Source organism: Limanda limanda, chromosome 17 (genome assembly GCF_963576545.1).
Source record: "Limanda limanda chromosome 17, fLimLim1.1, whole genome shotgun sequence".
NCBI classification, from domain to species: Eukaryota; Metazoa; Chordata; class Actinopteri; order Pleuronectiformes; family Pleuronectidae; genus Limanda; species Limanda limanda.
Window position 1 is genome coordinate 2,852,637 of NC_083652.1, and position 17,525 is coordinate 2,870,161.

At 41.9% G+C, this 17,525-nt stretch overlaps 1 protein-coding gene across 1 annotated transcript; it reads right to left on the reverse strand.

The window, feature by feature from the left end:
* Nucleotides 1–698: 698 nt before the first annotated feature.
* Nucleotides 699–16,125, reverse strand: rarab (retinoic acid receptor, alpha b). Its single transcript, XM_061089768.1, has 9 exons — nucleotides 15,106–16,125; nucleotides 5,201–5,355; nucleotides 4,626–4,767; nucleotides 3,519–3,679; nucleotides 3,170–3,346; nucleotides 2,810–3,014; nucleotides 2,600–2,667; nucleotides 1,759–1,849; nucleotides 699–978 (listed from the first exon to the last, which is right to left on the reverse strand). The coding sequence occupies exons 1-9, from the start codon at nucleotides 15,299–15,301 to the stop codon at nucleotides 737–739; spliced, it is 1,437 nt and encodes a 478-aa protein (XP_060945751.1). The 5' UTR covers nucleotides 15,302–16,125; the 3' UTR covers nucleotides 699–736.
* Between the last annotated feature and the right edge of the window lie 1,400 nt (nucleotides 16,126–17,525).

The following is a 17,525-nucleotide window of genomic DNA, read 5'->3' on the forward strand; positions in this document are numbered from 1 at the left end:
AGTCACATATGACTGCTTAAAGAAGATTTTGCTCACAGCTTATACAAACCTTCCCTTAGAAGCGGTTTAAGAGACTCTAAAGAACGGAAGTTGTTTACATCATTTTGTGAGGATTTGTTTTTGTTCATTTGAATTGTTGCTGCTGAATCTGACTGCCTGTAACATCATCAGCACAAATGATGTGCCTGAGCAATACACTCCAATGCTGGTATTAACCATCGGCAACACCTGCCTGCTCCGGATGATGCTTTTAAGATAAGACCACAAGGTTGATAAAACTGCCACCATGCCTCTGTTATGGACATACATATTTGTGTGTTTGTGTGTTAGATATATCATCGTCTGTCCATACAGTATATACACAATCCTTCATTAAGGTTCACACAGTCTGAAAATACTTAACATTTCAGGTATTATAAAATGATTTCCAAAAAAAAAAAATTACATTATCATTCATTTCATTTTTTGCACTGTATGTATGAAATGGATGTCTGGACATCAAATCAGTCCACATATCACAGTTCTCCTGCTGTCCTTCACTTTGCTTCTCTCCCATTCAAGTTTATAGGTTCAGAAGTCCATTCTGTTCTCTCCTCCATATTATTTGTTATCAGGTGCAATTTGTTTCTGCTTTCATTCCCTGTGTGTGTGCTATGTGCACTGCCCCCCCCCCCCCCCCCCTGCAGTGTGGAGCAGAGGTGAAGAGTGCAGAACTTCAGTCGGAGGGTGAGGGGAACTATGGGGAGCAAGGTGCAGGGCTTGGGCTGGAAGAGGGGACTGATTTGGGTGACGGACTTGGATGGCAGCTCTTGATGTCTGTTTCCTCCTCCGGTTGGCCTTCTGCTCTACCCTTTCCTCCACCTTTCTCTCCCCCGACTCCGTGCCCTTCAAGACCCTCAGAGTTCTCCAGCATCTCCTGGATGAGAGGAGGCATGGAGCCAGGGATCTCCATTTTCAGAGTGATCACTCGCTCCGCCCCTTAAAGAGAAAATTACATCAGGTTATCAGAGCAAGTCCTTATGAAGGAGCCTTCCTTCACTGACTGAAAACGTAATTATTATTCTGCAATTTCTTTTCATTATCAAATATGCAAATCTTATTGGACAACAAGATAGTCTTCTTGTCGTTTCGCATGCATCCTATGTGTTTAATACAGTGCGAAAACATTCAGAGGAAATGTGACTACCCTTAGAAAAATGATTACACCATACATTAAAAAATAAAAATAGAACAAAAATAACTGCCAACAGCTATCAAAAACAAAAAAGGATAATAAATTACACTGGTGAACAAATGGCTCTTTTTTTAGATGATTATTAGTTCACCATAATCTAATCAAGCACTTTCTGCGGGGAAGTTTCACATGAAAACCTTAATTGGTAAACTCCTGCGTCACGGAAGACAGTGCATCAGTGATAAGGGATTGAAAAAGTGAAAATGAGGAAATTATTTGTTAATTGAAAAGTCTTATTTTTTGGGTTCAAACGAAAATCTCAGCCTTCTAATGACTGTCATAATTAAATGTAATAATGTTTTGGAATTTACATCATAATGACTTTATCATGATCATGGGGGGAGTGCAGGGTTGGCAAAAAACATTAAAAATGGTAAATCATAAAACAGAAAGGCTACTCAATAAAACACAATGTAGCAAATATAGAACTGACTTTAATGTAAACATGTTAAACATAAAAGTCCTGTTATAGAATTTGACAATATCTGCAGTGTCACATGCATCAGCATCTGTGTGCGTCTCACCCTTCACACTGATGCTCCGGAGGTCAGTTATCTTCATCAGTATTTTCGGGAACATACAGGGTTTATCAGGCCTCCTCCTCCTCACATAGATCTGCACACAGAAAAAGACGTGGATGAAAGTATTTACATGACACTTTAGCTTTTTGTGTGCCCTCATAATGTTTCCTCTAATTTCAGCAACCACAGATGATGATGATTCCTGTTTTGAATTATTTTGCTGTATTTGTGTTTTAAATCAGAATCCTTTTTTTTTTACTCTTGTTTAATTTCTTTACTAAGACTCCTTTTACAGTTGCGACATCACTGCTAAATACATTTATTATAGAATACATATTACACGAAAATGGATTTATATATTATATATGAGAGTAGCATTTTTATAATTTTGCTAGTTATGATAAACAACGTGAATAACTGTTGCCATTTCTAAACAGATAAAACTGTAGATCATCTAAATTTCCATTGATAATAAATCCCACGATAAAGACCAATAATAATAATAAGTATTGTGGATGAATCAAAGGCTGATACATACTGAAATTCATCGTCTACAAACTATTAAGAACCATCAGTGAACAACAATGTTTCACACTGGGTGATATGTTCCATTATCATCATGACCACCCACAGTGTAGTGTACTTTGAATCCCTGCATACCCCGTCCTGCTGTCAGATATACTTTGGATGTAGATTAATCAACCAAAAACTTCAATTAGCTACTATAATCACAACTTTTCTGTGAATGTACATATTATACAGAAAAGCACATTTAAGATGTAAGCAACAATGTAATATACCGAAAGTAACATGGTTGTATAATGATAAGAATCAGATGTCAAACCTTCAAGGCTTCTAACAAAGGCTCCTGAAGAACGTCCACCCTTTCTGGTTCCTCCAGATCCTGACGATCTGCATGCACAACCCAAAAAAACAAATCATAAAACAAACAAGTACACACACTCAGAAATAACATCAAGCAGCTTAGCATTTCCCCATGATCTACTTTTATTAATTATTATATTTCATATTCCTAAGGAGTGAAAGGCAGTACCTCCACAGAGCAGGCATATGGCGCTGAGCAATCCAGTCTCTGCATCGTCCATCTCCAGCGGCAGCAGCTGGGCGGCGAAGGAGAATACAAAGTCTGTGAGAGGTCCGAACCCAGCGTTGTGCATCTGGGTACGGTTCAGAGTCAAACCGTCAGAGAAAGTCATCGTGTCCTGGTCTGGGGTGTAGCGGGTGCAGATCCTCAGGATCTAGGAAAGGGGGATGACATGGGGAAGGCAATAACTAAAATACCTTTTACACATAACTCTGCTGTGCCACAACTGTACATTTTTCCAAAGTGTGGAAATTATCTCTGTCTTTTTTAAAGCTGTTACACTCTGATTAAAAACAGTATTAAGCTCACCAGTATGTCGAGGCAGGCGGCTTTGAGCAGGGTGATCTGATCAGCGATGGTGAGCGTTGTGAAGCCTGGCAGCTGCTTGGCAAACTCCACTGTCTTAATGATGCATTTGGTGGACAGTTCACTGAACTTGTCCCAAAGACTGACATCCAGCGAAACACGGTGCTCTGCGCTGTTGCTCTGTAGATAAGGGTCAGGTGACGGATAGAAGGCAGATAAACGTCTTTATAGTTTAGTCTGTACAATCATTTTGTCTTTAGTTGTTCTGAGTTTTCGATTCATATACACTTGGGTTCATTGAATGAGGTAATTCATATGTTGATAAAATGCTGTGTTGTGTCTGTTTGATTACCGTGGTGTATTTTCCCAGCTGACAGAGGGAGGGAAAGGTTTCCTTATGGGCCTGAAGCACTCGCTCAATCATCTGCTCTGTGTCTGCTGACAGAACGTAGATCTCCACCTCCGCCTGCCTCTTCTCCTCCTTCTTCTTTTTCGTTCTGTCATTTCGCACTACTGATGTTGGGAGGTAACGATAGGAAGACGTATCTTATCAATTTGGGCAGGAATTCGATTCAAGGACAAGAAGGTCTCTCCATCAAGTCTCTAATTCCTCCATTAAAAAGGTGTCACTTGTCATGGGGAGCACGACACACTTTGAGAGAACAGTTTCATAATCATAAGGCTTGCAAACTCACATGGAATGAAAAGGGTTTCTAACAAAGGGTAGCCAAGAATTTGCTATTACAGCCGCCACATTACGGAAATTTCTCCTCATTAGTAGACAGACTAAGTCCTTAGCTTATTTTGGCTCTTTATTAACATCTGTAGATGCTAATAGTTTTGGCTCTTGTATACACATTAATCATTTATTTTTAGCCCACCTAATAATTCTGTAAATTTTCTCAGGATGTGTCATTCTGTTTTGTAAAGGAAACTTTACTTGGCACACATCACAGAGGACCAGACAGTCTGTGGATCTTCTATTGTGCATAAACAAAAACACTGAGTGTAAGATTTATTCTGCACTGTGGTTCTCCTTTCCTAACTCCTTAAAGATTCCCCTTCACATCTTCTGGCGTCAAATTAAGCTCCTTTCCTAACCACTATTCCTTGACCTCAATGGAAAGTATCAGGAGGTCAAGGAGTAGTGGTTAGGAAAGGAGATTATTTTGACTTTCCGAACGCACACTGGTCTCTGTAAATTAATTCTGGCAGGTTTTGAGGGGAAAGTCTTACCTGTAAACATCCACTAGGAGGAGACAAATATCAAGCATAAAACACATCACTGAGCTGCTGGGAAAGAGCTTGAACTGTGAAGCTAATCCTGCTTCAAGTGTTATATTATTGGGTCCCTACATATTAATTATACACATCTGTAGTTAAATGTCTCTTAAACATTTCAGGTTTCTCACATTCACTCAGAGAGTGGATGTGTTCACTGTTTATTTAGGGTACTCACACTCCTTGGACATGCCAACATCGAGACATTTCTGTAGTCTGCAGGACTGACAGCGGTTCCTCGTCACCTTGTTTATGACACAGACTTTGTCTCTGTGGCAGGTGTACAGCATGTTCTTCTGGATGCTTCTCCGAAAGAAACCCTGCACAAAGAAATGGGGTCAAAGAATGGAACACAGCAGCAAGGGAACAGAAAACATTGTACACAGAATAATACTCCTCTAATTGAGCTAAGAGTGACTTGATTTGTTTTGTTGGAGCACAATACACAAAAAAAACAAGTCGTAAATACAAACTGCATGCACTGATTATGAGTGTTTGAAAGTGTGTGTGTGTGTGTGTGTGTGTGTTGAATTAGATAAAGCAAAGAGGCTTACAGACCAAGGGCATGACCTCTTCCACGACACATTAAGCTAATTCTCTGTAGTCTCATGCTCCTTGTATTCATTCTTTATTTAGGTTCTCTAGCTGTAGCTTTCATCTATTCATGTACAGTTAAACCAGAAGAGGTGCTGTAGTTGGTGCATGTTGTGCTGTTAAGTTTAACCAAAGCGTACTGTATGTTCAGCTGCCTACCTTGCAACCCTCACAAGCACTGACTCCATAATGGTATCCTGAAGATTTGTCCTGACACACAAAGCAGGGCTTGTAGATGCGGGGCGGAGGTGGAGGTGAGTGGGGGCTGGGGACAAGCAGGTCCTCCCCTGAACTCGTGCTCTCAGTCTCTATGGCTGCAGGGACAGGCAGAGGGGAAACACACAGATATGCATTCAGTCATAGTGGCATTTAAGTGCATTCTCGCTCCTAAATCAATGCTCCTACGATTTGACTTCAGTTTTATCAGGATTTATTTGAAATAATGACGCCCACTTCTTTTTTATCCTCCAAATGGTAGTGGTACAAGATTGGAGTAGAGCTGGCTTAGGTGCATGGTTGCAGGCAGAATAAACAGTAAAACAAAAGCCTTTACAATGTCATCTATAGGCATGGCCGTTACATAAGTTTCCTAAGTCACCAACTACCAAAACCAAATTAGCAGAGGAACTGTTCTGCATCAGAGTGGACCATCCTGCTCGTAGTCTTCACCTTAAATTGACTAACCTAAACCATATGGTAAGTAGAAAAATTACTTTTCTAGTCATATTGACCACTCAAAGCACTTTACAGTACAAGTCAAATTCACATTCATACAGCGAGGGCTGCTGTGGCTGAGGGGGAAAAGCGGTTGTCCTCCAACCTGAAGGTCGGCAGTTTGATCCTTAGTCGTCCCCATCTGCATGCCGAAGTGTCCTTGGGAAAGATGCTGAACCCTGAATTGCCCCTCATACAACAAGAAAGTGCTGCTAATAGATGCACTATATGAATGTGTGTGTGAATGTAAAACTGCACTGTAAAGAGCTTTGAGTGGTCATCAAGACTAGAAAAGCGCTATAAATACAAAACGATGTACTATGTGCTGCGCTTTACAGATTACAGATCATTCACATACTGCTGAATCCTTGCTATAGGAGGGCAACTTGGCGTTCAGTTTCTTGACCAAGGTCACTTTGGCATCCAGATTGGAGGAGCCAGACATTGAACCACCAACCCTCTTGTTAGTGGATGACTCGCTCTACCACCTGAGCCACAGCCACACTGTGTTTTTAAGACATTGTGATCGTGATTGATTCTTGGTTGAGTGTGTACAGTGACACATTTCAAAAGGAGGATGACATAAGCTCCATCACTGATAACCATTATCAAAAACCATTAATATTAGCAATGCAGTGTAGAAAACACTCAGCGGCAGCAGTTTCTCATTTCTAAATGGTTCTAGGGTGGCTGTCACCGAATGAACAGCCTCTGCACGCCGCAGTCTTGTCTAAGATAGTTTGTCAGAAGACTGTCATTCTGTGACTCCACTATACAAGTGTTTCTGAAGCTCCAACAAACCCATTAGAGTGAGACATCTTAGTGCTCTTTGTCACATCATTGTCAGATATGTCACCCTCCAAAATGAACTGTTAGTCATATCAAATCAATAATTACATTTCTATGAACTTTAATTTCAGTTTTATGTGAACTAATGCAAATGTATCTAAGTCCTGCTGCCTTTTTGTTTTTTTCTAAATGAATGCAAAGCAGTATATTGAGGTACTGAGAGAAAGACAATGTATCATATTTTTTCTGATGACATACTTCTGGCCAAGAATGTATTATTTATTTGCGTGACGTGGTGAGATATGGAAGAAGGTAAAATAATGACAATATTAGAAAATCCAGTCTAATCTAACTCTAGCAATACAAGTCAGTCATTGCTGTGTATCAGAAATTACTGAGGAGAACCTTGTACTATAGACCTGCAAACAATCCATGCAATGTTTAATTTTGTCAGGGTAAAACGCTGTTGATTTTATTCCACATTTTATGAGCATTGAATGTTGTATTCTGTGGCTGCATAATTTTGAAGAGATAATATTTAGAAGGTCTTCCACCAGAAACTAGACAGCTGGCTACTGTCCAACAGACTTCATTCAAGGTCAAAACAATCTCCTTTATAATGTGGATTTTTGTATCCTGCAGATGTCACATGCAGATTGTGTTTGTCCTCCTGGAATCCAGACAATAGGTTTAAATTTCCTTCATGACTTTTTAAAATATATTTTGATATTAAATAAGCTACACTTAGCTGCATCCACCTATTTAGAACCAACAAGCCCTGACTATCAAATGTGCAAAGCAATAAACTGGGAATGTATTTTTCAGTGGGGTATATCTGCAGGCAAAGTCCATTTGCCTGCAGATGTCCCATTGCAATGTCCCATTGTTTGGAGATGCTGCTGATAGAGATGTTCTGATGAGATGTTTCAGATACCTGGACTTTTCTTAGCGGCCGATACAGAGTACTGAAGTATTTTGTATACATAACACATCGCAGTTTTACTACTGTGAAATATTGCCAAATTGCTTACATTTCAACTCCAGCTTACGCTACACTACAAAAAAACAGTACTAACCAGTGGTTGACAAGAGCAACTGCTGTTTTGGAACAAGAACTGATTTCCTGGAAAATAACGTTGCAGTTTTATCTGGGTGAAACTAACATACCTTAAAGAAGCAATTGTACCCTCAGGTGTCCATAAACTGCAGCCTATTAACTTATTTTTAAGAAACGCTAATTATTATCCGTATCAGCCATGTGAAGCATGTTACTATCAAAATACGAGCTGATCCGGGGTCAACTTTTAGAGCACACACCCCAAGTGATCTCCATTGAAACGATCCTGAAATTCTTCAAAAGCTTAACAAAGGTGTCCCAGTCGGGGGAATTTGAATTTATTACAATATATTCAAGCAGTATAAAAGTATATCCACCCCCATCATACTAGCCATACATCGATGTTTCCCTCGCTTCATCTCTCCTCTGTTTGTCTTTGCTCCCTTCTCACGCACACTCCAGCCAACCCTTCTAAACCCTGTCTGACCTCTTTTAAACCCTTCTCTCTCACCTCATATTTCCAACAGTCTCTTGACTGTGATGTCCTCTGTGATTGTTAATCTCTCCCCGCTGCCTCTAGCTCCTGCTTTAGTGAACAAGACATTCTACTTACTCTTGAGTTGAGGGGCATTTTAACAGAGAGGAATGTCTGTGACTCAGCTTTACCCGTGTGTTAGGAGAAGGATCATATAAGGGAAACAGTGTTTACATAGTTTCATCTCATCAGCAAACATCATGAAGTGACCCACTATTTTTACATATACTCATATGACTTTGAAACATGAACGTTTCCTTTAATTATTTGAATATGTGAACATCTATTGGGTGGATTGTCAAACAGCCAAAATTAAGATGGGGCTGATATTAAGCATTTGAATGACTTTGGTGTAATCCCAACAATTAACATGGCACCGCCATTGGGATCGCAATGCCGTCAGATAAAACCTTAAGTGGCAGTGAAAAGCAGGCTGTTTATTATATCAGTCGGTATTGATTTGTTGTTGTGAGCATATGTTGACTAAGGCAGTTAACTCAAGTCATGAACCTTACTTTTTTTTTTTAACACTCCTAATTCAGACTGACATTTTTAATACAGTAAATAAACAGTCAGAACAGTCATAGTATACTTTGTCTTATACAAAGAACAAATAAAAACTTTTTCTCTACATAAAGGTTATGATCTGAGCTTGATGGAGTTTGAAGCTCAGTAATAAACCTAATGACTGTTATTAGTCTTATTGTGTAATCATCCACAGGATAAATCTTGAAGCTGAGGCAAACTGTTCGAGGTACCAGAATGAAAGGAACACATGTTTTGTGTCTGATCTGGATTTAGGATATTACTTTGAGGCAGTCACACCAGAGTCTCTGATGACCCATGTCATCATTCAGGTGAAAAGCAAACCACTGCCTTCAGCTGCACCCCTCACTATACTTTAACATGGGGAAGGGGAATGTCAGCACCATTGTATAAATAAAATGAAAGCTGTGCCATCGATTCATGCCCCACTTCAATCTCAGTTTTTACATTTCTGCCACATTTACATCACAGTCAAAACCAAGCCCCCCTTTTTCTCCCTGAGTTGCAGCCACAAATTACAGAACTGTGTTGAGCTGTGATGGTGTGTACACAGGAGGATGGGGAAGATGTGACAACATTTCTCCGTGTGATTATATGTGTGTGTGTCGGCGGGAAATAAAGAGCTAAATGAGTCAGACAGATTATCATATGCCACTGCTGTGTGCAACTTAAAAGCGGTTTTTCATGCATGTTTTACTGTCACTGGCATGGAGTAGTTGCACCATTTGTGGTCTGTGGGAGGAATACATCAACATGCCATCCCTGCTTTTTTTTAGCCTCAAAAGAATGTTATATTTGACATTTGGCTAGATTATGATATAGGTTTTAACAATAAGACATTAAAATTTTAAGAGATGTCAATTCAGCTCAGAGTTGTAATCAACATTTTACTTTAAATTGTGCAGCCCTACATACAATGCAGACCTGCACAATGAAATGCAATAGCAATGTTGTGTGAACATTGAAACTAATGAAACACTGTTCAGAATATAACTTTATACAAAATGTATCATACCTGCCGTTACCGAGCAATTGCTCATTCACAGGCTGTGGCTATACACTCTAACTGCAAAAAGACAAGCAACAGAATAAAGGTCAATAGTCAACATGGCAGAAAGAAGTGCAGTGTGTAGGACCAGCCATTCGTTTGAGTCTCTGGGTTTACCTGGGTCAAAGCATGGCTAAAACCTTCCAAAGTCAGGGTCAGTTGGTGTTCAAATCCATTGTGACAATACTCCATGTTAGCCAGTGCTGGACTAAGCCGTTTTCCAAATGTAAAACACATTAAATGGTCTCTCCAGGGAGTCCTGGCTTTATGCCAGCTAACATTTCCTGAACAGAGAGCACGACAGCTTAGAGCCTGGCCTCTAATCACTTTCCTCAGTCCCTCTCTCTGCACAGTTCAGAGGACATACAAATAAGTTCTTTAACATGAATTTCATTGAAACACTGTTGAGCCCAAAACCTACCATCAGTGCTAATGACTAGGCTAACAAACATACAGTACAGCTCAAACCTATTTTACCATCCATTGCTCCACCTTCACTAGCACCCAGGGGTAGACATTTAAACTTATGTACCAATAATAAATGCAAATATTTATAGAAATCAAATCGGGGGACGATATATGGCTAAGCTAAACAGATAAACCTGTTTTGAGCTGAAAAAATGAACAAAAAAGGCCAGGAAATCCAATATTAAAGCACTGACCACTTTATAAATGGTTTATCAAAATAATTAGCAATATTTGTTTTGACGGTTCACTTTGATAACTCTGAGTTTACTATTGTAGCTTCATGCAAAAGAACCGGAACTTCGATTACAGCCACGTGTGTGATGGGCAACGTTTCCTGTCTTTTGATATTGGAAAAGACTGGCTAATTAATAATGAAAATAGTTGTTAGTTGTATTTGATCGTGACCAGGATTATTTATGCTGATTAAGAATTTGAAAACACCAATGTTTTTGTATTACTGTTGTGCATGTGTAAAAAAACAGGCAGACTACGGGTAAACTCTGTCGCCAATTCTACGGACTCAGAAAACAATTCTGCGGAGTCTGAAAACAGCTCAAGAAACTTCCATTTTTCCCCCTCTGACCTGCAATGAAACAACAGACATAACGGACACCACCCAACTAATCATTTGGTATAAGGGAGTATTTGTTTAAGCAAGATGTTTTGGCTAAAGCCAGCTGTGAGCATCATCAACACTATCATCTGACATCAGATATCAGAAGCAGTTCCAGCCATTGCAGTACAGAGTTTACTGTGATATGTATTATGTAATTTGTTATGATCTGCTTTTGGGATGGATGTAATAAAACTAAAATGGTCCCTGATAGGAAAAAGGTTCCCCACCCTTGTGTTAGATACAAACACTGACATGCAACCATCCACCTCCTCCCCTTTTCACACACTCACACTCTGGTCTAACTTGGTCAGTGTTTCCTCACATTCCCAGACAAACTGTGAGTGTGAGTGAATGGCTGTGTGTGTGTGTGTGTGTGTGACACATATGCGTCTTCCACAGACAAAAAGAAAGGTCATTCAGTGCAGAGAAGTGATGACTGGGCAGCTGACACAGGAAAGAAAGAGGCAGATAGAAGGAGAAATAAAGAGTGAGAAAGATGTAGGTCACATCCCAATTGTCAATGAGTCATTGCTCTGGATCACACACACACACACACACACACACAGTGGGCCACTATGTAGCTGGTGCTTACATGTTGCTGGAGCAGTCACTAAATGTGTGTGCATGCCTTTGACCTTTGAACCCGTTTAACACTCCTCATTCCAGTCGCACATGAACACACAGTGCCTCACTCTCCTCCTTTTTTTCTCACCGGCTAATCAGAATCAACTTTACACTATCTCTCTTTATGACTTAAACTCTGTTGTGCAAGGGCCATGTCACATCGACATCATCATGTCGCTACCCTTAGGTTACCGTCTGACATTCACACTGGCTGTCTCTAAAGGCCAATTTATGCTTGTACGTCTTTTCTAAAACGGACAGATAAGACCGCCCTATCCGTCGTGGAACGCCCTCTCCGAGGACCTCGGAGAGCTTTTCGTACACCTCTGATTTTTCTATCTGTCCGTCTTTATGTCGGAGAGCCCACGGACAGCTCTTGGCTGTGATTGGTCCGCGAACGACATAATTTCCCTACGACGTCATTTCCGGACCTTAAACTTCCTGTTTCCTTCCCTGTGTCACATCAAACCCAAACACAACTACGATTCTACGATTAATGTGACGTGTGTGTTAAACCAGCGGAATTGTCCGGCTGACGGTGGCTCGTTAGAGCACTGACGGCATGTGTGCACGGTCACATACGGTTATAACGAGCTTTCATAACGGCGCTAGCAGGCTAGGCTAGCGGGCTAGCAACCATGCTAACTGCGGTGGTAACAGTGCAAAAACCCGCCGTCACGACTTTAATTCCACTTCTATCATGACACTGTTTCTATAATACCGCCAGGTTAGAAGCAAACACTGGGTAGTAGTTAGTGCCGGGAGTCCCTGCTGACTGTGTGTGGAAGCTGGGAGGGGAGCTAGCTAGCTCCGTGTAGCTTCAAGCTACACGGAGCTTCAAGCTGTGGAATTAGCAACACAGTTCGGAAACAAGACCTGGGAACCGCTGCGCTAAGAAACGATAACATCAGCATCTTGACCCGCTGGGTGTCATTTTATTTAGTTCTGTTAGTTGCCATGGTTCAGTGTGTGGGAGGCGAGCCACAGAGGTAAACAGACACACGTGGACTTCTTCTTCCCAAAATTGGGGTAGGCTTCTCTGAGCTCGTCTTCTGTTGCGCCACCTATGGGTTTGGCGGTGAATTTTTTTCAACGTACAGTGGTCTCTTCGCCCCCTGTGGAGCCCTCTCCGAGAAACGGATACGTAGAAGCATACTGGAGCCTTAACATGTGATGCCCTAGTGGAGTTAACCCATGTTGCATGTTAAACAATGGGTGATCAATAATCATCCTGTCTGATAGTAGACACTTCACAATTTAATGAGCAACTGGTCTCTGTCCTGAAAAATACCACGTACAGTATGACCATGTGAGTAAAGAGATAGATTGACAATCACTCCCAGTTGTGCCCTGCCTCTAACCAAGCGAGTGGTGGGAAAATAATGTAACAACACCACTAATTCCAGCCATCAAAAAAAATAATGATGTATTGCAATCACTGCGATACGATTATATCTGTGTTCCCAAGCAACCAGTGGCAAACTCCATAGCAGTGGGTGGCGGTACTGAGTCACTTTACATTTTCCAAGCCGCCAGTGAGCATAAAAAGAGCAGGAAATACAAGTTGACCACAACAACCATGTTTAGGGGACAATGGAGGAGCCACCACCAACCAGTGTTGAGCACTACAAGAAGTATATGGTCAAAAAATAAAGTGAACAAAGAGACATGGAAACTCATCTGGGCAACAATAATGTGATAGAAAGAACTAAAAGCTAAACCTTGGTTCTGGTCAGACTTGGAGATGCCATAATGTTTTTGTAATGTTACTATGACAGCATTAGGATTTTAAAATCCTAATGTTCTGAGGGTTGTGATAAAAGGCAAATTTATGGTGCTTTGTAAGAAAAGAAAAACTTCAACATGGACTGCCAGCAATAATTTCTGGTGGTACAGTTTGCTGTCATCCATTTCATCCGCATGTGTAGGCTTTCAGAAAACAAGCACAAAAACGGAGGAGATAAATGCACAGTATGGACAGAAGACTTCATCCATTTCTGTATCTGAAATTGAGCAAAATTACATTACAAATGCTAATTGAGTAGATGCTTAAACAACACAGACTTTCCCAGCCTGTATATAGTTTAGCATGGCTGGGTTATCATCGACATAAACTTACCTCTGATAGTAACTGTGTTTATTGCAAGATGAATCCCAATTGCTTTATTACATTTATCAGCCTGATGAATTCAGTAATTCATTGGTACATTCACTTATTAGATTGTGATCTTGACATATTGTCAACATGTGAACTGACTTTTATCAACAGTGATGAGTTCCGTAAGACCAGCTCCTGTGTTGCTGTCACAGTAAAGCTAGCTCAAGTTCCAGTGTCCAACATTACTTGAACTCAGAGCCCAACAGAATTTAACATGCTGGGATCACTGTAATCACTACTTATGGCTACACATTTTCACCTTAACTGTCTCACCTTTAGCAGCTTTGTAATTAGGATAGAAAGAAACGCATTACAATCACCTTGAAGTCATTACCAAAATAATATTGTCCAAAAAATGACTTACTATATATACAAACTGTGCCATTTTGAATATCCTAACACTTTATTTTCTCAAATAATCAATCAAGCATTTGTTCTTGAAAGATAGTAAAATGGTGATTCTTCAAATGTCTTGTTTAGTTCACCCAACAGCTAAAATCCAGAGAAAATCGTCATTATTTTACTATCACGTACGACAAAGAAAAACAGAAAATTACAATAGCTTGAGACGCTGAAACAAGTTGATGCTTAGAAAAAGTGACTTTCTCTGATTACTTGAATCAAAACAGTTATCACCGTCCTGATTAATTGATCAACTATATAATTCATCTGTAATCAATCCATTTTATATATAAAAATGTGCTGCTTATGACACTCTCTTTCTCATTTCACCCATTGTGAAGCAAGTTTGGCTACATGTGGAAAACGAGCTCTGGCTGCTGCTGACCTACTGAGGCCATTTGAGTTGCTCCATTCACAACAAGCACCAAATCCTCACAGATACTGACAGCGTAGATTATTGTGTTCATAACAATAAAAAAAAGGTGGGTCATCTCAAATTGCATGACAAGAGGTAAACTTTGTCAGATATAAGGCTTGTGGCAATCAGCACTTGGACAGCGGACATGTCACAGGATGCCCAGTCTTGATAACATGTGCTTAATACAAACTGCATCAGCAGAGGAACAGCCATCATAGGCTGCAACTAACTTAACATCATTCATACATGATTTTGGAAAACTTTTATTTAGGTAAAGGTTTACTGATGTTATTTTGGTCAAACCCTGAGAAGGAAAATTCAGATCAGAGTGTTAATAGATAAAGAAACCATATCCACAACAAAATATAGGAATATTTGAGCTCTGTGGACACCAACAGTAGTCCATCTGAGGGAGAGAAGCTTATTGGCTAATCGCAACCAAAGAGTGCAGGAAAGTGAATGAAACTACATGTTGTTGCTATAGAACAGTGTTAATTTAGGATCGAGTTTCTCAGACTATCACGGGGGCTCCGGAGGACCTGATACTAGAATAAAAAAGAGGCTGGCATGTGCCCCAGTCTGCAGCAGAGCATGCATTCACAAGCAGTGGTTCACAACACCTACATCACACTTCTCTATCGGATCTATTGTCTTCTTTACACGTGAAAATAATGTAAAATGGCACTCACAGTGGCAGGATCCGCTCCAGTGCCTCACCAGAGACCCCCCGAATGGACGCTGGAGTCCTACACCGGACAGGAGTCCCTTCTCCGGCCCGAGCCCCGGGGGTCTGTGGTAGTAGTCCATGCTCAGGAAGGAGCCGGGGCTGGGGCTGCTGCGGCCGGGGCTGGGGCTCAGACCCACAACATCCACGCTTTCGTACATCACCGAGAAACGGGGGAGGGAAGGGAGGCCGGGGTTGCGTTTGATCCCCTTTGTAGCCAACAAAATAGGAGAAGGAGGGGAGAAACAAAATTCAAAGCGTCCCGAGCGGCGGGGGAGAGAGAGAGAGAAGAGAATACGGGAAGGGAGGGAGGGAGTTCACATCTTCATAACAGCCTGATGGCAGGAGGGGGAGGTGGGGCAAAGAGGAGCAGATGACCCGTCCTGCTGACCTCCTGTCCCTGGAAGAACACGAGCGCTTCCCGGCCACAAAGGAAGGCTTACACACCGTGTCTTTTGGGTCCTGTGTAAATGCTACAAGTGTCACTAAGTTGAGCTGCTGGACTCCTCGTTACTTTCTACTAACAGGGCAGATTTCAAAAAAGAATAAAAACGTCACGTTACACTACATCGTGCTCCACTTCCTTCACAGCGACCTCGACGTCTTCGGCTTCGGTCGGTTCCTCAACGCTGGCGCTTTGTTTTCCCGTGTATTTCTACACGAGCTTCACACATTAATTCACGTCGCTTGTTAATCATCGTATCCACACCAGCCGTGTCTTTCCCGGTGGCCACCAGCACCAGCACCGTGGCTCACACACGCAGTGAATGGAGGAGGTAGCTTACACCGAAAAGTAGCAATGTCCGGTCGGTGGAGACGCGCTGCTCCGCTCCGGTTCAACCCTTCACGTAAAACAGACAAAAACCCACAAGAAACGCAGCCCGGACTCGTCAATGTAGCCGAGCAGGAGCCTGAAGTTTTCGCGGCGTGTGCAGGAAGCAGGATAAGATCCAAAAGGTGCTCAGAGTTCCTGAGTCTCCCTGTTGTTGAGATCCGGCGGCGGCACAGGAGCAGTGTCCTGTGGTAACCTCCCCCTGCACCCGACGGCCTCTCTCTCTCTCTCTCTCTCTCTCTCTCTCTCTCTCTCTCTCTCTCTCTCTCTCTCTCTCTCTCTCTCTCTCTCTCTCTCTCTCTCTCTCTCTCTCGCCTCCCCCCCTCCCTCTCTCTCGCCTCCCCCCTTCCTCTCTCTCTCGCCTCCCCCCTCCCTCTCCTCTCTCTATCCCCCCCTCTCTCTCTCGCTCTCCCCCCCTCTCCCTCTCGCTCTCTCTCTCCCCCCCCCCCCCTCTCTCTGGTTTGGTGAGTGACACCAGCTGCGCACGAGCTCCACCTACCTGTGCGTGCACCCCCACGGTCACAGTGTGGCTTCTATCTTCCACAACTGAAGTAACTACTGCTATTTATAACTGATGTCATGCCATTATTAATAGTTGTAACGTCGCCTTGGTTACCAGCTCGACAGCTTGTTTATCTCTGTAATACACATCCTTGTACTCAGTGGCAGCTCTAACTTCTGTGTCATCCCCCTCAGCCCATAGATGCTTCTCAGAATCAGAATCAGAATTCTTTTATTTGCCAGGTATGTTTGCACATACAGGAAATTGCCTTGGTGTCATTGGTGCACTACTTTTGAACATAAAACAACAATATAAAAAACAACAATATATAAGAAATAGAAGTAGGGTCGCAGTAAACAGAATTAAATACTAAAAACAAACACAAAAGTGCGCACCAACACACCGAGGCGACCGTTCGTGGCGCCATCTTCATTCTTTGGAGGATGCGTTCTACCCGGCCCAGGAAGACAGGTGAAATGAGATGGTGTTTAAAAGAAATTCTAAAATAGCTGTTTGGTTGAGTTGATGCAACCATCAGAAGTCTCATCACCTGATCATGTAACATTTCCATTTAAGACCATTCTTAGCAATGACAATATTGTGGTGAAATTATTTGTGCATAATAGAGAATTGGAATAATACACAGTGGGGGAGGAACTGTTGGCTTGTGGGGATTTGGCAGTTCCTTTTTGTGTTGGGTCACTCAAGCAGCTTAATCCAAGCATGGGCCTCCACATCCAGCTTCGGTAGTTGCCTGGTTGTAGTGACTAACGTTACTTCACACTAAATTAGAACACATAACATTATGACCAGGCATTCAACATGAAGAGTGACAAAATCTTGTCACTGGTCGTCAAGCCCAGTGGTGGACGTCATCAGGAAGGGCATCTCGTAATTGTTGGCTTGCTTGGATACACTCAGGTCCAGTGTCAGGTGTTTGCAGGGTTCTGCCTGCCTGGTGAGAAGTGCATGCCCACTGCGGGAACATGCACAGCTAAAGAGGAAACTACCAGTGTAATGCTAACACAGACTGACATCGCTGTCAGCAGCC